We start from the raw sequence: 23,428 nt of genomic DNA, 5'->3' as shown, positions 1-23,428 counted from the left end.
CACTGCACTCCAGTCTGGGCGACAGAGTGAGACTCCAACTCAAAAAAAAAAAAAAATTAAATTGATATTCTGACCCATCTGACCCTGTTTGCAAGGACTTCAAGGATTCATTTTCGTGAATCTTTGGGGCTGGAAGAGAGGGGAGACATGACAGAACTCAATGGCACTCTTTCTCCTGGAAAGAAAATCCCTGCCAGGAATACGACTGTGAGCACTCCTGCACAGAACACCACTGTCACTAGCAGTGATGGGTGGCCTCCCCTAAGTGATAGCCAACATCAACAGGGATACATGAACTGATGGACCTGACAGGGCACGGGAAGCTGATGTGAAACAGCCCTGTTGACCCACATAAATATTTGGATGTGATTTTGTAAGGGACCATGTTTTTGTAATAAGAGAGGGCATAGGCTCCATGTCAATATCTTCCCAACTGCCTTTTTCTCTGTTTTGTGCAACGTTTAAAAGATAAAGTATACATTCATCAGTGTTAGTACCTTAACTTTGAGTTTATCTACTCTAACCTTTTCAATTTAAAGTCAAAGCTCAGAAGTTAGTCAGTTGCCCAGATTAAGTCACACAGCTAAGGTTAAATGGGAATTTTTGCATCTTATCGGAGCTCTCCTAATTGAGACTTTAAAAAAATTCTACCTTCTCTGTCTGTTGATTCACTCACTATTCCTGCTGATCTGCTGTTAGAAGTGCTATTGAGCAGCAAAACAACCTCAAAACACCTAGTTTAGTGAAAAAGGAAAGGTAATGAACATTTATTATGCATCTACTATTAAGACCTGTTCTAAGTAATTTGCATGTTAAACTTGTATAGTCTTTATAATAACCTGTGGGATAGTTGTTAATAGCACTATTTTATCAGTGGATAACAGAAGTTCACAAAGGCAAGTTATATACTGTTCAGTGGTGGAGCTAGACTATGACCCCAGGTCTGTCTGATTTAAATTCCATGCTGAAGAGGTCACAAAGCTCATCATCCATCTTTGAATAACCAACAGGAACCATGGACATAAAGCTTTCGTGTGTCTGAATTTCAAAGATTTGTAGATATTATCAAAGAAGTTCAAATAGCAAACATCTGTCAAACATCTCCCTAAAGTGCATATTTCCGAGAGTAAACCCAGTGACTCTTAAGATATGGCTGGAGATTTTGCCAAGAGATTGGGATGAACCCAAAACAGACAGTGTGAAAAGCTCTTAAATTCTTTTTGCATGTGTGTAGTTTTTATGTTAGCAAGAGAGCACTTTGATCCTACAATCAGATAACCCAGGAAGTGATTTGGAATTCTTTTTTTGTTGTTTTGTTTTGAGTTGGAGTCTCACTCTGTCGCCCCGACTGGAGTGCAGTGGCGACTGGAGTGCAGTGGCCGCTCTGGGCCACTGCATCCTCACCTGCTGGGCTCCAGCGATCCTTCCACCTCAGCCTTCCAAGTAGCCGGAATTACAGGCATGCGCTACCACGCCTGTCTGATTTTTTTATTTATTGTAGAGATGAGATCTCACTGCCCAGACAGGTCTTGAACCCGCAGGTTCAGGCAATCCACTCACCTCAGCCTCCCAAAGGCGCGGGATTACAGGCTGAGCCACCGAGCCCGGCTTGGAATTCTTTTAAATAGGTATCCTATCCTCGGGGTAACACAAGGGCTTGTCTATTATTTGGATTCATGCTTTAAAAAAAAAACAGAGTGGGCTCAAGGCAGGATTGAGTTCCTTAGCTTCCAGTTTGAACAGGGCAGGAAGTAGGTAAAGATTAACAAAGTAAGTCAACTTGTTTGCTGTACAAACTATGCATAAGTTTGAGGCTAACTTCAGGAATTCTAAACCCTGGGGCTGTGGCAGTGTAGTTTCCATAACAATTAGTGACAGAAAGTGAGGCAAACAGACATGACTCACATGAAATGCTTTGGTCCAGTTCCTAGAGGCCAAATTTGGTCATTGGGAGACCTTTAAAGAATAGAGTCATCTCTGTCTTACTAATCACACTCAAAGGGCAAAATGTTCCTCATTAAGAGCGGATCTCTCTCCATGAGCCACAAATGAGGTCTGTTCATTCATCAGTGCAAACAATGGGGAGTCCCTACTAATCACACAGGGCTACTCCTCCCAGATGTCCCCCTGGAAAAGAGCACACGCTTTCAGGCATTTGAGAACCTCAGAGTGGTACTGCTTGACGTGTTGTATATGGTAACTGACAAGGGTTAGGCCCACAAGGTCAGGCCATCAGGCTAGACTCATTTTGGGAGTGGATCAGCATTGCTGCATGGGCTAGATTCACTTGCAGTGCATGGTAGGGGTGGGGGAGCAGTGTAGGAAAAGAGACTGAGGGGATCCTCCAGATCTCCTTAAAAGAATGATGAGACTCAGAAACAATCAGCCTGCAAACCACCTCCTCACCACCCTGGCCCTGCAACTACTGCAAGTCTTTCTAGACCGCTGTCTAGTTTCATGCCTCATTGACCTTTTTGCTATATCCCAAGGACTTTGAGCACAACATGTCTCTCCCAGGTTCTTTTCTGGTTCTGCACTTCTAGCCGCCTCTCCCATAAACCTTGCCTTTGCCATCATGCCCTTAGTGCTTGATGCCCCCACATTTTTCTTACTCTCTGCCTTTGTCCATTATCCTATCTACTTTCCTCACAGCAACCCAAGTGAGCTTTTTAAAATACGCATTCACTTTTCCATCTTTCTCTTTTAAACACTTCACTGACTTTGCCTGGCTCTGAGAGTATAATCCAAATGGCAGGAACTCCATCCCAGGCACCAGGTTTACCTTCCGCTCCTCCAAGCTGCCAGGTTACCTCTGGCCTCAGCCCTTCACCTGATTTTCAGTGTTAATTCCCAACATTCTGATTATACTGGCTATGTGGAGAAATGTTTCTTTTGATTCAGTGGAAACCTGTATTCTCCTGAGAGCTCGACACTCAGAACAAACCTGGGCCCTTTGTGAGCCCAAGCTCTAAGCTTCCTTCCTGGCTTATCACTTGCTAGCTCCATGACAATGGGCAAGTCATGGAACCTCTGTTAGCTTCACTCCTCTTACTGGAATAATGAAGGGACTTTTGCCTATTTCGGCTCATTCACCTGCTAATTCACCCTTTCCACCTCACCTCAAATACCTTTTTCTCAGTGAGGACTGACGTAGACATAGAGAGAATGTGTAGGGAAGTGGAGTGAAGTACACACCTCGGTAATCCTGTTGTCCTCGGATAAAGACGACCAAATGCAAAAGGTTTTTCTTATTTCGCAACATTTGGAACCTGTTGAATCACTGAGTAGGCTATTCAGGGAAGGTGGCTGATGCAAGCTCTTTATTGTCGTGTGCACAGAGGAAGTGAGCACACTTGCTCTGGCTAACTCTGGTCTTGAGTCATTTCCTGTTCGTCCAGGAGACTCCTTATATGCAGTACCAGTTTGCTCGGGAGTGGTTAGTTTTGAACAGGATAGTTTGGCCTCTGGGATGTTCGTTCTGGGTTGCAGAGAAGATCCACAATACAAGGGCATTTTCCAGGGATGTCCTGGGATTCTGAATTAGTGAATCAGTTTGAGACTGACAAAATCAGTGTACCAAAGAGAGACTCTCTGAAAAATATTTCGCATGATGATAAACTTCCCCTTCCCCCCCTCCAGCAATGTTAACATTACAAAACAGAAATTTATTCAGAATTATATTTTAATCATAATACAAGATGAAAATTGAAGTATTTTAAACCTAAAATGTTGATTGCTTCTGTTCCAAAGTCTTCAGACTTCAATCAGGATGAAGAGGCTGAGAGTAAGGAGTGGAAATTATTAGACAAGTTATTCATAAGTTTAACTATTGAAGAATGAGCCTCAGAAATAGGCAAAAGTCCCTTCATTATTCCAGTAAGGGGAGTGAAGCTAAGAGAGGTTCCATGACTTGCCCATTGTCATAGAGTTAGCAAGTGATAAGCCAGGAAGGTCGCTCAGAGCTCAGGCTCACGAAGGGTCCAGGTTTGTTCTGAATGTTGAGCTCTCAGATGAATATAGGTTTCCACTGAATCAAAAAAAACCATTTCTCCACATAGCCAGTATAATCAAAATGTTGGGCAATAACACAAATTGTTTTCCTTTCTAAAATGTTAAGTTGAAATAATTGGAATAAAATGTACCATTCTCTTTATTGAATAACAGGCTTTAGTGGAAATTGGCATTTATTTGTACTTCAAAAGTGGTCAAAAACTGGCAATTTGAAATTGCATTTGTCTTTGAATCATCTGTCTCTCTTGACTCCACTATATTTTGCCTCAATATGTAGCACTCAGCACTTTGCCAAGAGCATAGTAGAAACTCAGTAAATGTTTATGGAAGTAATAACTGAAATAAAATTCTATTATTCAAGACACAGACAGCCTTGTGTGTTATACTTTTTTCACAGAGACCCAACATTTTAATAAAATAGATGGTAGCTTTCTAAAGGTGTGGAAAGGAAAGTGTGTGGGATTTGGGGTCAAGACGAGTCAGATTTTCACCTCCCATAGTTATTATATGAGACCTTGGGAAAATTACCTAACCACTCTGATAATTTCCTCATTTGCAAAATGGGAACAATATTAGGCAAAGATGATTATGAAAATTAAATGAGATTGCATCTAATCTTACCAATTTTACATTATATGGAGTCAGTTTTATAGTAGGTACTTAGCAAATATCATTCTTGACTCCTAAACCCGCTAAGTTACCACTTAAATTTTTACAGGAAAACATGGAGCTTTAAAAATTTGGTTGCTTAACACTGGCTTTAGCTAAGTAATGATGACTAAAATGCTTAATAAGCAATCAAAAAGTTTGTATTATTTTTAAAATCACCCAAAGAAAAATATGCAATGAAGCAATATTTCCCAAGTGTTAAGTACATGAATGTCTTAATAAATTAACACAGCATAGTAATGTCAACAGATTGAATAAAATAAAAATTCTAGTTGCCTTTTCTTTGTGTGAGAAGTATCCTTGAAATAAATTCTATTTTAATACTGTGAAATGGTAAACTTCCTGTGTTCCAAGTTCACTAACATTGCCCCACCCCGTGGAGATGATAATGGTCAGCAAAACAGAGCTATTTTGGTACCAAATAAAGCAGCAAAATCTTCCTCATCAGCAAAATTTAAGGAGAAGCAAGCAAAAAGCGTTTATGTTTGTAATTAATTGGGACTTTTTTGATATTTAATAGTAAAATAATTTTCAAAAACCCAAAGTTTTTATTGATCTAAAACAATTTGATATTTTAAGTAAAAAGACAATTCCCATGGGAAAATGCTTTAGATTTTGTTTTGATGTTATGTACGAAGATATTCTTAGTGAAAAAAAATAGAATATGCATCCCCTATAGGGGAAGTTTATCAGATTTTTTTTGGTCCTTCTTTCTTGAGTGGAAATACCCATAACATTGTTTGTTCTTGCTTTATTTCAGCAAATAAAATCTTAGTGTCACTTTAACTTCTTCATTTTCCAGGGATTAAAATTTTGATTATTCATGGAACTAAAGTTCAGTACCATCTCCCAACATTCATTTGGCACGCAACAAATATTTATTGATTATTTACTATGTACAAGACACAGTCTATATTTTGTTATAATTCATGATGATACAATGCTAAAATTACTTGGATTATCTACGTATTTTAATCACCCTACATTGACTATGACACACACACACACACACACACACGCACAAACGTGTACACACATTTAATCCATATGCGATAATATTCTAAGTTTAATTCAAATTCAAGAGAGTAAATATTTACTAAGGCCCAACTCCATAACAGACATTACCCAGGGGTCTGGGTGAATTAGACATGTTTTTCCCTCAAGGAACTTTCAAGTTTTCAGGATAAAGACTTAGAGAGAAATATCTGGCAGGGAATGAAACAACAAACAGCACTGATGCCCACTTCTGAAATTGAGGAGATAATTTTCATAGGGAAAACAATAAACTCATCTCATCGAAACCATACAGGATTTAAATAGTAGTTGGGAGAGGGAAAGTTATTTCAAGGAGGCAACAGTGAACTTGCTGAGCTGTTTTGGGTTGCAAACCAGAGGCAGCTTTGGCTTGCTGGAAATGTAGAATCTCAGAATCTGCATGTAAACAAGATCCCCAGGTGATTCTAAAGTTTGAGAAGCCCTGGGCTAGAAAGCAGGATGAAAAGTGGCAGTCTGCTTGAAAGAAGTAACCTGGGCCAACAGGGTTGGAGCATAGACTACAAAGCAAGGTGCAAGGGGGAGATGGATTGGAAGAACAGAGGGAGAAGAGGTTGCACTGGAAACTGACTGGCACTATTCAATCAGACTTGGGTAGGAGTACATTCTTAGGCAATCAATTCTTTCTCCAGGCAACGTTAACCACTGCCCCTTCTGAGTCATGATCGTGTGTATTTTTCTTTGATTTTACTAACTACTATGTTGCAATGATTGGCTTATGTGTCTGCCTTTGTACCTCCTCCCACCTTCCCTTCACTCCCCCCCCCTTAGTATTTTGAAACACATCTATTCATCTTTGTATCTCCTGAACCTGTACTCAAGAGATGATTGAACTGCCCCAGATTGTAACAATGAATCATGAAGACTGAGATATTAGCCTATCTCCAAGTTTCCATAATTCAATTTTATAGGCTACACAAAGTTGCCAATCACTTATTGTTCAACAACTATTTACTGAATGCCAGATGTTTTCTACCTTCTCTCTCTAGTTCTTGAGACTCTCTCCCTGCTACTGCTTTCAGCAGCCCTGTCCCTCAGACCATCTTACTGCTAACAAAGCATGTGGGCTGCACATCATCATAAAAAATGTGATTTCTGCTTCCACTGGCACTTGAAACAATTACTAGCAATTAATGGTAGAACATGTCAATGTCCATGGATGGTAGAGACAATGCTAGTGTGCTTAGTGCAAGTTAAGGCTTAAGAAAGTCTTTCTAAGAAATGAGTTCTGATCCCAGACAGGGGAAGAATGATATTTACATAAGCAACAAGAAAGGATGAGGGCATCCTAGGAAGACAGAATGAGTGAAAGTGAAGCAGCAGGATGATTTATAACAAGGTAAGGAATCTGGCCTGGAATTGATGCTGAAGGAGGAAGATGTTTTGATGGACTGAGTTCATGTTAAGAGGATGCAGTAAGTTCAGAGAGACCACCAAATCATAAAGGGTCTTGAATGCCAGGCTAAGGGAGTTGGACTTGATACTGTGGGCAATGGGTAGACTTTGACAGTGTTGAGCAGAGAAGTTATATATATAGAGTGGTATTTTAGAAAGCTAAATCTAGCTGGATTGTAAAGGACACACTGAAGTGCAACAGCTGAGGGCAGTGAACTCCATCAACAATAGCGATACAAGCCGGGTTTGGTGGCTCAGCCTGTAATCCCGTGCCTTTGGGAGGCTGAGGTGAGTGGATTGCCTGAGCCCGCAGGTTCGAGACCCGCCTGGGCGGCAAGACCTCATCTCTACAATAAATCAAAAAAATCAGCCGGGCGTGGTAGCGCATGCCTGTAATTCCGGCTGCTTGGAAGGCTGAGGTGGAAGGATCGCCGGAGCCCAGCAGGTCGAGGCTGCGGTGGCCGGGAGCGGCCACTGCACTCCAGTCTGGGCGACAGAGTGAGACTCCAACTCAAAAAAAACAAACAAACAAACAAAAAAAACAATAGCGATACTTAGCAATACTATAGAAAGGTGATAGAGACCGGGAGAGGGTGACTATGGCTCTGGGGGGAAATGACTGATTTGAAAAATAATATAGGGGCTTCAGCCAATATATTTTCATATTCTTGTGACACTCCCTCTCTGATTGCTTCCAGCATCCAACTGCTCTCCTCTCTACTCCACGTACTTTGATCTAGACAACTACAGTAGCAGCCTAAAACATTTATGTGATTTGCTACCCTCTGGTTCTTCCCACAAAATGCTGTCAGAACTTTTTAAAAACATAAATAAGAGTTTGCTATTCTCCAGGATGAAAGTCTCCACGGGTTCTATTTGCATGGTAACACAAGGCAAACTGTAACCTGGCCCCTAGTGATGCTACCGTCTGCATTTCCGGCTCATGCTGTTCTTTCCTGACTTTCAGGACTACAGCAGTGCTGTTCCAGAGGGTGGCTCTAATGTTTTTAAATATGCCATGCTTTTCCCAAAATAGAATCTTGTTCTAAATGAATTCCTTTCTTTGAAACGCGTCTTTCCCCAACCTCTGCCAGAATAACTTCTCATTCTTTTTATCATGGTTTTTATTGCACATGAGAGTCTTAGTCACCCTTTAGGCCTCTAAAGTCAGCAATATTTGGAAGGACCGTAAATATAGTTAGGAAATGGAATGATGCTAACAGCTCAAGAAAGAGGAATACTGGTATGTTTTGTTACTGAAATCCATGCCGTTTTTTAACTTTCTTAATAAAATCGTAGTTTTATTTAGCATTTTAACTATTTTTAGGCATACAGTTTAGTGGCATAAACTACATTCAAATTGCCGAGCAACCATCATCCAACCCCAGAACTCCCTTTATTTCCTAAATTGAGACACTGTACCCATTAAACACTACTTCCCCTTTCTCCAACCCCAGGGTCTAGGAATCCGACTATTCTGGGTACCTCATATAAGTGGAATCATACAATATTTGTTCTTGTGTGGTTGGCATATTTCATTTAGCATAATGCCTTCAAAGTTCACTCATGTTATAGCTTGTGTCAGAATTCCCTCACTTTAAAATCGAATAATAAACCGGACTCGGTGGCTCAGCCTGTAATCCTGCGCCTTGGGAGGCTGAGGTGAGTGGATTGCCTAAGCCCGCGGGTTCGAGACCCACCTGGGCAACTTGGTGAGACCTCATCTCTACAATAAATCCAAAAAAAAAAAAAAATAGCTGGACATGGTAGCGCGCGCTTGTAGTTCCAGTTACTTGGAAGGCAGAGGCAGAAGGCTCTCTGGAGCCCAGCAGGTCGAGGCTGTGGTGACCGAGAGCGGCCACTGTACTCCAGTGTGGGCGACAGAGTGAGATTCCAACACAAAAATAAAAATAAAAATAAAATAGAATAATATCCCATTGTATGTATATACCACTTTTTGTTTACCTATTCATCTATTGATGAACATGGGGGTTTTTCCACTTTTAGACTACTGTGACTAATGCTGCTGCTATGGACATGGATGTGTCTGTGTCTGCTTTCAGTTTTGGGGTGTATATACCCAGAAGTGGAGTAGCTGGATTATATGATAATTCTGTGTTTAATTTTTTGAGAAATTGCCATACTATTTTCCACAATGGCCATACCATTTCACGTTGCCACCAGCAGGACACAATAGTTCCAGTTTCTTCACATCCTATTTAATAGTTGTTATTTTCTGTTTTTTTTTTCCCTAGTAGTCATCCTGTTGGATGTGAAGTCTATACCATATATTATAACACAGTAACATATTTATAAAGTAAAAGGGCTGTATCTCATTTAGTTCTAGTCTCTTACATTACGAAAAAAGCTAAAACTCGGCAAGTCCAATAACTCACCGCGTGTCACATATCAGAATGGGACTAGAACCAGGTCTTCTCCCTCCCAAAATTTCATTAAGCCACTTAGACATTGAACACAGAATTGGGAAATAAAAACAGTTAAGCTTCAGGGTTAGGAATACATCAGTGCTGAAATCAAATCGTATGTGAGACCGAGACAGAATTTTTATACTGTACTCTCCTGCCTTATGAAGCTAGATGGGCATCAGAAAAGTGGGTGAATCTCCAAAGCCTCAGTTTCCTTATCTGTAAAATGGGGATAGTGATACTTGCCTTGCAGAAATGTTGAAAAGATTAAATGAAATGATTCAGTATCCTATATTGCCGATAGTATTTAGGAACTGAAAAATTAATTTTCCTTCCATCACCAACATTTAGCATAATACTAATCACATGTTAGGTGATAAACCAATACTTATCAATTTCACTTGCTTTGACAACAGTGTCTAAAATTGTTTTAGGCGTTAGCTTTTTTTCTGATCATTTCTTTGTAGTTTAGGGTGAGTTCTAACAAAAGGTCAGTGAAACAACAGAAGCAGATGGTCTTCCTGCAGCGTGTGTATGTCTTGAGGGTGACGTCTCCGCCCATCACACGGCCTGGAGGCCCAAGGGCAGATCCCCAACGTTGTGCTGTCCCTTCCTGAGCACTCCCTGGTGCAGACTCCAAGTCTGACGAGGAAAATGTGCTGTGATCATCCTACAGGGAGAGAACAGCTGCTCCAAGGTGGAGTCTATTGTCAAGGTTCTCTTAGTAACAAAAAGAGGAAAGGGCCTATCAAAGCATTTCCTGCCTGCAGGAGCCATGTGCTTCCATTAATTCTTTTCTCTGAGTCAGTCTGTCTACCTCAGCTAGTGTCTCTCCGTGTCCACTGTCACAGAGAACAGAACAGGCATTTTTAGCAGTTAATTTTAAAACCTTTCCACACAGTGAGGTTAATAAGAGGAACAAGCTCAGATATCCAGTGACATACGCCTACTTATTTCATAAGGAAGATGGCACTAAAAAGGTGTGACTAAGGGAGTTATGATTTTTAAGACATCTGCTTATATCCTTCAACTGTTTTGGTATTGCCATTGGTACCTGAGGATAAGAATTATGTCTCTTAGTTGGTATGATCCATATTTCGGGGCTTTTTTCAAACTGAAATTAGACAATAGCTGATAGCATCTGGTTCCTAACAACATGTTGCAAAGCTCAATTCTGCCAAGACTCCCATACGTCTCAAGCATGGATTATGGAGCTCTCTAAACCCATTCTATTCATCCTGAAATTCTTCATATATAAGGTAAGCTAGATAGCACTCCTTTTGTGATTAGCACACGCTTTTTCCTTGTATAGCACTTGGAATTTTTAAAGCTTCCCAGAATTGATCCTCCCTTCTTTACACCCACCCAAATGAAAAGCCCAAGTTGTGGCAGTTGTTGGTTATAATACAACCCTGAAGCTGGAAGAAGAGGAGAAAACAATACTTTTCGGTTTTAGATCTATACTCAGAGAGATTACAACTATGTCAAGAACTACAGGACTAGACACTATTGGCAAACATGGTTCACAGAGATGTTCAGAGAACTTGTTTACTTCCAACAAACATTTCAAAGCCATTCCTGTATAATGAAAATCAAGCAAAGTTCTTAGTGGCAGAAACGCACCACTGCATAATACCATCCCATAATACAACTCTTTCAACGTGAACTGTGGCTCATGCCAGATTCAGTTATAAGGAGGGCCCAAGTTCATGCTCAAGTTCATGGGACTTCCTTTAAGACGCTGAAGAGACAAAAAAGATGCAAGTGTTGATTTCAATGATTGATGAACAAATACCTTGTTTTTAAAGTGATGTGTGTGTATTCATACTAAAAAAAACACTTAAAAGTCACCAACCCTGTGTTAGATTCTTTGTTAGAAGCCTGTAACATTCAAGATCTTAAGATGTCTGTCCTCAAGGATCTTATTGTTATAGATACCATACTTCTGAGCATTTTCACATATGTTACCTTATATTATTCTTACAACAAACAAGAGAAATGAGTACAGAGGTACTATGAGTGGAACTGTGTCATCCAAACTATATTTATATGACCTCAGACCTCAAAATGCAACTGTATTTTTGAGACAGGCTCATGAAAGAAGTAAGTTAAAACAAGGTCATTCAATCTGACTGGAGTCTTTATATGAAGAGGACATCAGGACACACATACATGCAGAGGGAATGCCATGTGATGCAGGGAGAAGTCAACTATCTAAAGCCAAGAAGAGAGGTCTCAGAAGAAACCCACCCAGCTGGCAACTTGATCTCAGACTTTTAGCCTCCAGAACTGTGAGGAAGAAAGTTTCTGTTGTTTAAGCCACCCAGTTGGTGGTACTTTGTTATGGCAGCCCTAACAAATTTATACAGAAGGCATTATCATCCCTGTTTTATAGATGATAAAGTGAAGTTGAAAGAGATTAAATAATTTACTCAAAACGTTTGCATAACTAGCAAATGGCTAAGGCAGGATTAGAATCCAGGTCTTATGATGAATGAGCACTATATACTGCTCTATTGATTATTCTACTGCCTATCATGCTCCATGCACATCAAACTATCTACCTACCTAATAGCCAAGATTAGGGCTAAGAAAAATCTAAGATTAGCTGTTTTTCTTCAGTGAACTACCACTTTTGTTTTTTTCTCCCTTACCAATTTCAGATGTCCCCTATTCCCGATTTCAATTTTCCAGTTATTCAGCCACTCTCCTCTTAAAAGTAAAACCATATGGTTTCAGTGAAAGGTACTTGTTGTTAGGAAGAAAGTGTTTTGTTAAGTGCTGACATTCTAATGTACGTATGTGACCAACGATGAGTGCTAAGCCTTCAGTTTTGAAAGAACAACTTGTCTGAACAAGATTGATCTTAGATTTATCTAGGAGATAAATCTCCAGAATAGTAGGCAAATGGTAACTGTATTCAGTGGGTAGAAAGGCTTCCCATTCTTTTGGGAAAAAAATGTATTTTAATTGCTAGAACTAGATGCCTTATGAGAGTCTAGGTAATGGTGTGATCGTTGTGAGTTGGTATGATAAGGTAAGATTTCTTAGAACAAATAGAATTTAGAGCAAAATCAAAATAACAGTATTATTTGCATTAGAGATAATAGGAATAATGTATTCCACGATAAAGCACTGATTGCATCTTGAATCAACTGTTAAGTCCAGGACGTATGGAGGCCTGCAGTGTGCTTGGGGATACGTGGATGAATTGAAATGAACCATGTCCTCACACCGTGCACAGTTTGTGACTTTAATCTAGGTCAGCGCTTCTCAATATGATCAAGCAACAAAATTACCTGGGGAGTGATTGAAGAATGGAGCTAGCAGGCGCCCAGTCCCAGAAATTCTGAATCATTAAATCCAGAGGCCTGGATCTTTAAATGTCCCCCAGGAGATTCTGAGCAGAGTAGGCTCAGAAACAACTGCACTTCCCTAGGTGTTCTGCAAAATCAGAGGAGAAAGCTTCTCCTGAGATACAGCAGTTCAGATACTGGCTGTTCTCTGGACACTCTGGGATCAGCGGGATTCTCCAAACTCTTTCTAATGATAAAATCTGGGCATAAAGAACTCAAAAAGATAAATTGCAGGAAAATAGAAAGAAAAGGTAGTAAAAGGAAGTAGAAGCTTTTCTCCTGGTCATATACACATGTATCAAAAACAGATAAATTTCAGACCAAAATTCAAGGAAAAGAAATCCCAGACTAAATTAATTAACATAAAGATACACTGCAATTACTAAAATCTAAAAGTAACTAGACACAGTGACTCAAGCCTCTAATCCCAGTACTTTGGGAGGCCAAGGTGAGAGGATTGCTTGAGCTGAAGGCTTTGAGACAAGCCTGGGCAACTTGATGAGATCTCATCTCTACAACATTTCACAAAATTAGCCAGGAGCAGTAGTGTGCGCCTATAGCTCTGGCTACTTGGAAGGTTGAGGCTCAGAAGGTCGACACTGGGTTGGCCGTGAGTATGTGCCATTGCACTCCAGCCTGGGCAACAGAGTGAGACTCAGGACTAAAAAGAAAAAAAAAAATTAAAATCTAAAAGTAATATACTCTTCTCAAAAAATCTTAATTTGAGGAAATACCATTTTCAATTAGTGACAGAATTAATATGGCAAGGAAAACTCTCACTAATGTGTGGAATTAAATCCTTTTTCTTAGTCTTCTTTTTTTTTTTTTGAGTTGGAGTCTCACTCTGTCACCCAGACTGGAGTGCAGTGGCCGACCTCCTGGGCTCCAGCGATCCTTCCACCTCAGCCTTCCAAGTAGCTGGATCTACAGGCACCTGCTACACGCCCGGCTAACCTTTTGATCTATTGTAGAGATGAGGTCTCACCAAGTTGCCCAGGCGGGTCTCGAACCCACGGGCTCAGACAATCCACTCACCTCAGCCTCCCAAAGACGTGGGATTACAGGCTGAGCCACTCAGCCCAGCTGGTCTTCTATTATGAAGTGCTGTCGACAGAAGTAGCAGAAGTTACTTGAGATGGTTCCATATATGTCGTGTTCTTTTTTTTTTTTTTTTGAGTTGGAGTCTCTGTCACCCAGACTGGAGTGCAGTGGCCGCTCCTGGCCACCACAGCCTCGCCTGCTGGGCTCCAGCGATCCTTCCACCTCAGCCTTCCAAGTAATGGGAATTACAGGTGCAAGCTACCACGCCCGGCTAATTTTTTTATTTACTGGAGATGAGGTCTCGCTGCCCAGGCGGGTCTCGAACCTGCGGGCTCAGGCAATCCACTTCTTTAGAGCTGACTGTGGAGCTTTGTAAATGCACCTAGTACTAAGACAATGCCAGGAGAGGTTGGGACCAGGAGTCTGTATTTTTGAAACTTTACAGACGATTCCAATTTCCACCAACTGTGGGAATTGTCTCAGTGCCTCTGTCACTGTTTGAATGTGAAAGATATAGTCAAAATATTACCAAACAGCCCTGGCATGGACACTAACCAGTCAGAACAGAGGTAGCCTATGGAAAAGCAGAAATGGATCCACAGAAAGTCATTTTCCCCACATTGTGCCTTCAGCAACAATTGCTAAAGATCAAAACTTTTTAATTAGGCTTTTGTCATATTTAAGAGAAATTCCTGTCATGTATGGAATACCAACTGATCCAGAAAAAAAAAATTATATTACATGAGGTGATACACTTATTAGTTACCATTGATGTAGAATATGAGAGCTGAAAAGGGTCACAGACATCATCCATCCAGCCAAACCTTTTTTTTTTCTTACAGATGAAATCCAGAGATACAAAAGGAATTTGTTTGAGGCAGAGTTGGAAAAACCCCCAGAATTCCAGGCTGTCTGGTGGTGTTTACTCAACACGATTTTGCTATTCACAGATGAAGAAAAAAAGGCTCATGAAGGAGGACTGATATTCTCCTAGTAGGATTGTATATCTGTAGTGTGTGTGTGTGTGTGTGTGTGTGTGTGTGTGTGTGTGTGTGTGTGTGTGTGTGTACGAGCGCACATGTGTGTAAGGGGTAGGGTTGGGAGAAAGTGGCTACAACAAAAGTCTTCTGACTATTCTTACACCTAAAAAAAAAAAAACACTGCTAAACCTTGTTAGGACAGGAGGCTTTTTTGCAGAGTTCTCTAACATAGTTTTGCCAGGACTTATCTGAACCATGTCCACTGTCATGGTGTACACACATTGAAACAGAACACATTTGCATGTGCCTGTGACAATCATTTAAAATATTTGGAAACTTTGTTTGCAGAAGAGTCATTCAAGAGATCGTATAACCATTTATCTACAATACTTGGTAAATAATAAGACTCATTATGAGGATTGAGCATAGTCACAATTTCTTAAAATTTTAATTAAGCAATATATTAGTTTGCTGTTCCCCCAATCGGGCCTCACAACTCTTATCTTCATGATCATTTAATTCTGTGTCATCTTCAGCTGCCATGTAGGACCAATTGGAAAGGTCCTGCTTAGCTCCTCACTTTAGCAGACAAATATGTGGCAACAGAGCCCTGGAAGAATCTCTGTAGAATCTGCCTATGAGTTTACTGGCTAGATGGTGCACTATTTTTCAAACTATTAACTATTCTTTTCCTAGGACCCGATATATAGTAGTTAGGCAGTAAATGTTACTCTATTTAAAGTTCTTAATGTTTCTCCATTACCTTCAGAATAAAATCAATACTTAGGCTTATCTTTGAAGACCCAGTGCCTTTTCTAATTACTACCTGGAAATCCATAGGCCCCTAATCAGACTGAACTGCTTGGAGAGTCTCAATTTCCATTCTTTCCTGCCTCTTTGCTTTTGCAAACGCTGGGCCCATAGCCTGGAACGAAGATTGTTCTCTATATTCTACCAACTCCTATTTTGACACAGGGAAAATTCTCTGTGGCTCATCTAGGCTGGGTTAGGTTTCTCTAGAATCTTCCTAGGTTGGGTCAGTTTTCCTCCAATTCTCCTGCTACTCACCAAATACATACTGTCTGAAACACAAACACACACACACACACACACACACACACACACACGCACACGCACACAATTTTTGTCCTGTGTTTTCACAGTATTCTGCCTAAACTCATGTCATATATCTCACTATTATATTCATTTCAAAATGTTTTCTAAGCCGGGCTCGGTGTCTCAGCCTGTAATCCCGTGCCTTGAGAGGCTGAGGTGAGTGGATTGCCTGAGCCCGCGGGTTCAAGACCCACCTGGGCAACTTGGCGAGACCTCATCTCTACAATAAATCAAAAAATTAGCCGGGCCTGGTAGTGCGTGCCTGTAGTTCCAGCTACTTGGAAGGTTGAGGCGGAAGTATCACCGGAACCCAGCAGGTCGAGGCTGTGGTGGCTGGGAGCGGCCACTGCACTCCAGTCTGGGCGACAGAGTGGGACTCCAACCCAAAAAAAAAAAATGTTTTCTGCTCTCTGACAAAAAGAATACTTCTGGCCATGGAGGCCCCCACAAAAGAATGCTCACTATATTTCTGTTGCATGAATGGATAAAGTACAAATATTGCTCCCACTCTCCAATTCCCAATGTATGAGAAAAGTGGTTGGCGAAATAGTCTGCAGTGCTGGGAAGCCCTCGGTTAAGACTATTGAAGGGTCAACAACATTCTAAAAGTACACACAATTCCCAGACCATGGCTTAATTATTTATCAGCAGATGAGACTTTCCAAAGGAATCAGTTGCATCCTCTGATTACCCCCTGACAGTGGAAAAAAATAGTCAGTCATACACCTTGGACCCCTTTCTCAGAAAAGTCTATCTGCTTGATAAACCCTCTTTTTCTGTGGGCCAAGCAATAAATTAAGTGAACAAAATAATGAATCCATGGTTGCTGAATTTCCCCAATGAGCAGATACCCAACACTTTGACTGGAAAAGATCTTAAGTGTGGCCTTTTGTTCCAAGGTGCTAAAACAAGTTTATTTTAGGCTACTCTAAGAAAATTATTAACATAATTAAGATTATAAACCACCGAAGCTCTCCCTACATAGTACAAGTGCCAAACAAATAGGCAAACAAGAAAGATAAGATAAAAGTGATCCCTTCCTGTCTTCCTCACTGACTAGCGTAGAAGTAATTGTCACTTTAAAGGGAAAAAAGAAGCTTGATTTCTTCTGGAGAAGCAGTCAAACCTAGTGCCTAGGAGTGAAGACCAACCATCCTGGATTTGATTCCTGGACTCATTAGCTGAGTATAATTTGCCAAGTTAGTTGTCTCTCTGTGCTTCAGTTTTATTACTATGTGTGTGTGTGTGTGTATATATATATATATATATATATATGTATGTATACTCACACGTACTCTTATCTCTTATGTTATAGTACTAATTAAGTGATTTACTACACAAAAAACTTAGAAAATTGTCTGACCAATAGTATATACTCAATGAAAGTTAGTTATCATATTTATGATCCTAATGATACAAATATTATTAATGAGCTATTTAATCTTTGCTGCTTTTATTTCTTCTATTACAGTGAGATGTCCTAGGATGTACTTGGTCATCCTTGTGCCATAGATAAAATTCTGAACTGAGCTTATTCTCCCTGTTATCAGAATATTTATTTTTACCTCACATTAAATAACAAAGGTATTATGAAGCTAAAACATCATCCCCGTAAAGTTGCATTAATTCTAACTCATGTTCTCCATAAATGGAAAGATTGCATAATTCTAATAATCTTTTGGAAGAGTATTTATTCTCCACGCTGTTGTGGATCATGTCCAAATTGCTTTTTAATTTGTTTCCCATGTTATGGTCTTGAAATCAGAAAGCAATGTAATATACTGTAAGAAAGCAATTAAATATATACTAATGTGAAAAGAGGATAAGATATACATTGTACTCCATTGCAAATAACAATGGCAGAGCAAATAATAAATTCAGCCCTTGAACTACTTTCCATATCCAAGATGTGCTTCAATCTTACACTAGAAAATAACATTTTTCACTGATGGGCCCTATCAGGGTTAGGAAGCTTATTTCTAGCACACACAGAGAACATTAAGATAGTTCAGTTCACAAGAATAATAAGAGGGGTCACAGAGCAGAGGGCCTCCTTACAGCTTCTACTTCCATATTCCACGATAACCCCAGCTCAGCCCCCCACCTGTCAAAGCCCTTTTTCAGTTTTTAACTTTTTTTGGTTTCATGGTTGTCTTCCAAATCTGATGAAAATTATGAATACCCTTCTCAGAAAAATGCACTCACACACACAATTCTATATATAAATTTCATGGATGCTTTCTTGGAAAGAACTCCTTTTTTAATGGAGTGATTTTTATTATCTTCAGTGAATGAGTCAATTAATATTTGAACATAGATTTTAACACTTGATTTTCTTTTTAAAAATTTAGTATTTAAAATCCTGACTTGTAACCCTACCAAAAGACTTTAGGTAATTCACTTGTTTTGTGTTACTGTGATCAGCATTTTGAAAAACCTTTGTTGGTGTTTCTAAAGCACTTAATTTCTGGGGAATTTTTACTTCTTTTTGTTAGGAAAGCATAGCAGACATTGATGTATGCCGTTCTACAAATATTTTATTATGATTTTATGGGGAAATAAGCAAAGAGATGATTGAGACTATTCCCATATTTGTTCACATTAAATAAATTGTAGTAACTCATAGAATCTTGATCACCACGCAGACTCTAAACCCAGAATATGTGTTTGTTTCAGAGAAATAAATGTACACACATATATAGCTATAGTCACAGAGGAAAAAAATTCAAAAACGTGAAGAGAAAGTATTTTAAAACTCACCCCTAATGGATACATAAACAGCAATGTTGATAAGTGAATTTACGAATTATTCTATCTATTTCTTATATTTTAAGATTGGGAAAGAGAAACTTCCCAAATATTTTATGTAAGAATTTATTTTGAAAAAGTTAGGTGACTAATGTAAAGTTACTCTAAAAATATTTTTTTTCTTAGAGATAGATCTTTAGAAAAGTTTATAATCAAAACTTGCCATCTTTTTCTAGACCAAACATCACAGACCACAAGCAGCTAAGTTTATAATAATTTATTATAGCTGCATATCACTTGTGTAATAAATTATAAAAACCATAGCATCTTTAGAAACTATTTATATCATAGTCACTTCCTAATGCTTACTGCAGTAGCTGTACAAAATTTAATTAGATTATATTTTAGCATTAGTCAGAAGACTTAAAAAATTATAAAATTTTTTCACAGTTCTTTGGATTTATAAAGGACCTCATTATTTTAACTTTTGTGCCACCTGTTTGAAATGTATAAAAATCCTTTTCAAACCTAAATGTGGCATATGGGTTTACTGAGCTGCTGAAAGTATCTTTCTTGAGTTTGAACTTAACATCCATGTGGTGCCCTTTTTCTGCATTGTCATAAATGCAATAAATAATCAATTACTGTTCTCTAAATTTATGCCAATACACAACATTCAGACTTGGCAACATTTTGAACATTCACAATTAAAATTCAGTAAACAATTTATGCATGATATTCTCTCTCTCTGCTCTCCCTCTCCCTCCTCCCTCCTTCCCTCTACCCAGTTTGTTTAAAAAAAAAAAAAAAAGTTCAGTTTAAGTCCTAGGGCCTGACAAAGTGACCCTGAATGCATGTCATCTCTAGCCATCTCACTTCTTCAGTTCTCATTACATCTGTCCAGACTCCTCCGTCAGCACCAATTCTTTCCTGCAAGGAGAGTTTTCAAACCCTTGCTGATGCATTTTGTTCTCCACTGTAACAGCACAAGGGCGCGGGACTGGTTGGAGTTTTTGTAACCAGTTTGTTGGGTCCCAGTCCCTTTCCACTCTGGAGTCCCGACAGAGAGAAGCTTGCAAGGCAGCAACACAATGCTGCATCTGTTAGAGTCTCACAAACTCACTTGGTGTTTGAATGTCCATTCTTGGATAATGTCCTTATCCATTCTCTTGTCCTCAGTGAACTTTGATGGAATATTTCCGTAGTTTCAGAAACTGGAAAAGCTTGTCTTTTGTCCTCTTCTTCAGGGCCATCAGGGCTCTTGTTTTCTCCTCCAAATCTTGATCTATGGCAAAAATGATCTTAGCTCTCTCCTCTGCTTTTTTGTCTCCAGAGTTTTTGAAGAGCCTTTGTAGTGATTCCTGGTCTATGTTTTCAAAGATGTTGCCCACAGCTTTCTTGCGAGCAGCTGTGTCGAAGTGGTAGCCGTGGATGGACGGGCTGACTCGGAGCGATGAGGACATGATGATTGCTTGGTGGCTTCGCTTTGCTTTCATCGATGTGGGGATCTTCCGGAATTCAGCTCCCGGGCTCTCCAGAGAGTGTGTAGCAAAATCATTCCCAGACTGCTATTTAAAGTGTGAACAAAAACTCCAGGCTCAAATTACACTGGTGACATCAGAATGATCTCAAGGAAGAATAGTCACAGACAGGTTTAACAGTTGAGTTGCCAATATCCTGTTCTCATGCTAAGTGTTAACTAAAAGCTGTGTGCAGAGATCAAGCGCAGGGCTGTATTTTTTTTTTGCAGGGCTGTGAGTACTTTTTTACTTTATATGTAGCAATAGGATTGTACAGACTGGGGCCCTTCTTTTAAAAAAAATCGTTGAAAACAAGAAAGTGCAAAGATAAGACACAAAGTAGCTTATACTCTCAAAATCTTCCCAAACAATTGAAACAAGGAGTTCTGCTAACCAGAGGAAAGTTTTAATTCCCAGAGACGTCATTATTAACTCTAAACATTTGGCAGTTCACAGCAGTGCCCTTTAGACTTCCAGGGGCCACTCTAGGGCTACTGAGAGAATGGATCACAATTTAGGGTATGTTTGACTTTAGGATGGAACTGGGAGTTTACCTACTGAACACTGACATGACAGAGCCTGAAACCATGACTTCTCAGAGACTGTGTACCAGTGCTAATCTGCAGTCACTGAGTACAATTGTAATTTCATAATAATAATAATAACACAGCCGGGCTCAGGCTAGTGGATTGCCTGAGCCCACAGGTTTGAGATCAGCCTGGGCAACTTGGTGAGACCTTGTCTCTACAATGAATAAAAAATTGGCTGGACGTGGTAGTGCATGCCTATGGTTCCGTCTACGTGGAAGACTGAGGCGGAAGGGTCACCGGAGCCCAGCAGGTCGACGCTGGGGTGGCCATGAGCATACTACTACACTCCAGCCTGGGTGACGGAGTAAGACTCCAACTCCAAGTAATACTACTACTAGTACTACTAGTACTAATAATAATAACAACAATCTCTCATTAGGCTCGTGTATGTATTGATAATAGGTATCAAGAAAGTGGGGAGGAAAAGATATTCAGGTGCTTTATGTACTAGTAACCAAAAAGAGCAAAACAAAAGTTGACCTTTGGTTTTAAAATTTATTTTGGCATTATCCAGACATAGAGCAATATCTTCTTTGGAAGAATTTAAATTTGTTCTTCCTGCCTTCCACAATATTCAGCCAGCCAGACTCCACACTGATGGACAGAGTCTCAATCGCTAAATGTCAGCTTCAAAGAGCCCCAGAGACTTCTCTGGTCCTTATGTCTGGTCCACTTTCTGGTCCTCTAAAAAAAGCAGGACTGGTCTTTATTTTCTTCCCATGTAATCGAGTTAGCTCTAGAAAATGTAAAGAGGGAGACATAGTGGAGAAGGGACCTCACCAGAAATTGAGTTAGGGGCTCTTCTTATATTTTAATTCATTCATTCATTCACTTGTGTATCCAATCACTTATTCAGTCAATATCTACTGAAGGCATATTATTAACCAGAACTTTTCTAAGCATTGGATATAAAATGATAAACCAAACCAAAACAACAACAAAAAATCCCTACTTTACCTTAATATTGTTTACATTCTACTGGGAAATAAGCAACAGAAACATGCACATTTAAAATACACATGATATCAGAAAGTAATGGATACTATGAATAAAAATGAAGAGGAGAGGAAGGGGAGAGCTGAGATTTTTATAGGAAGTTCAAGGGCAGCATCTTTTAATGTAATATCACGCAAGAGAGGGACCTGAAGGAAATGAGGGATGGAGAAAACTGCATGGACATCGTAGGAAGGATGATTTAGAGAGAGGAAACAGCAAGTGTAGAGGCCCAAAGAGAAGAGTTTGCAGGGAGCCTATGAGGAACAGTCAGCAACCAATGTGGCTGAAGCAGAGTGAACCGGAAAAGTGGGAGGAGATGAGGTCAGGGTGAGAAGGCAGTGGGAAAAGTGCAGGATCCGACTGTGTATAACTTCGTGGGCTGTGTTGGGGATTTAGCACTTGCTCTGCATGAGATAGGTAGGCTTTGGAGAATTTGGAGCAGAAAAAGAGCATAATTTTACTACAACTTAAAAAGACAACTGTCACTTCTTGGTAGAGAGTAGATTTTAGGGAGGCAAGCAGGAAATAGGAAGCAAAAAGAATTGGGAAATTTTCAGAAGAACCCAGACAATAAAGGCCTCTACTAGGGATAACATTGTGGAGGTAGTTAGAGTTGATCCAATTCTTGGCATACTGAGAAGGAAAAACCAAGAGGATTGCAGAAGGATCAGATGCAAAGAATGAAAGACAAACAGGTGCCTAGGATGATCTCTTATGAAGACACTTCCTGGAAAGACATTTCTAGGTGAGCTAGTTTCACCTCAGCACCTATTTTTCTGTGGAAGAAACTGTGTTCAGCTCTCTATGACTATGGGTTTACTGACATATCTAGCACATCTTTGTGGCAACCCATTTCCCTCACTAATTAAAAATTTATTTACTATTATTGTTATGGCAACAGGGATTTACTGGGTTCTTATTATGTACCAAGCACAGTGACAAGAAATTTACATACCCATCTTAATTGTTGTTATAAGTCAAGGCTTAATCAATCTTCTCATGCCATGCTCTTTCTTGAGGGGATTTTTTTTTAGTTGAAGTCTCACTCTGTTGCCCAGACTAGAGTGCAGTGGCCGCTCCCAGCCACCCCAGCCTCCACCTGCTGGGCTCTGGCGATCCTTCCACTCACCCTTCCAAGTAGCTGGAACTACATGCCCGGCTAATTTTTTTTTTAACTTATTTATTGTAGAGATGAGGTCTCGCCAAGTTGCCCAGGTGGGTCTCGAACCCGCGGGCTCAGGCAATCCACTCACCTCAACCTCCCAAAGTGCGGGATTACAGGCTGAGCCACCGAGCCCTCTTGAAGGGGTTCTTATGTGGACTCATGCTTTAGTTATCATCCATTCATTAATTACTCCCAAATTTTGATCTCCTGACTAGACGTGTCTTCTGAGGTGTAGACTCACACTATTTATCTACCTAATCAAACAAATATATTAAAATATCTGTTCCGTAATAAAAGTCAGAAACCTGGCTATCACCCTGGATATTGTTCTTTCTCCCCATATATGTAATCTATCACCAAGT

At 39.9% G+C, this 23,428-nt stretch overlaps 1 protein-coding gene across 1 annotated transcript; it reads right to left on the bottom strand.

Moving 5' to 3' along the window:
• Positions 1-19,057: 19,057 nt before the first annotated feature.
• Positions 19,058-20,363, bottom strand: CUNH8orf4 (chromosome unknown C8orf4 homolog). The gene has a single exon (XM_008065394.2). The coding sequence runs from the start codon at positions 20,289-20,291 to the stop codon at positions 19,971-19,973; it is 321 nt and encodes a 106-aa protein (XP_008063585.1). The 5' UTR covers positions 20,292-20,363; the 3' UTR covers positions 19,058-19,970.
• Positions 20,364-23,428: the final 3,065 nt, after the last annotated feature.

Source organism: Carlito syrichta, unplaced genomic scaffold (assembly GCF_000164805.1).
Source record: "Carlito syrichta isolate Samal-C Ts95f unplaced genomic scaffold, Tarsius_syrichta-2.0.1 Scaffold308272, whole genome shotgun sequence".
Lineage (NCBI taxonomy): Eukaryota > Metazoa > Chordata > Mammalia > Primates > Tarsiidae > Carlito > Carlito syrichta.
The sequence above is the reverse complement of the archived record's forward strand: the minus strand, read 5'-3'. Positions and strand labels throughout refer to the sequence as shown.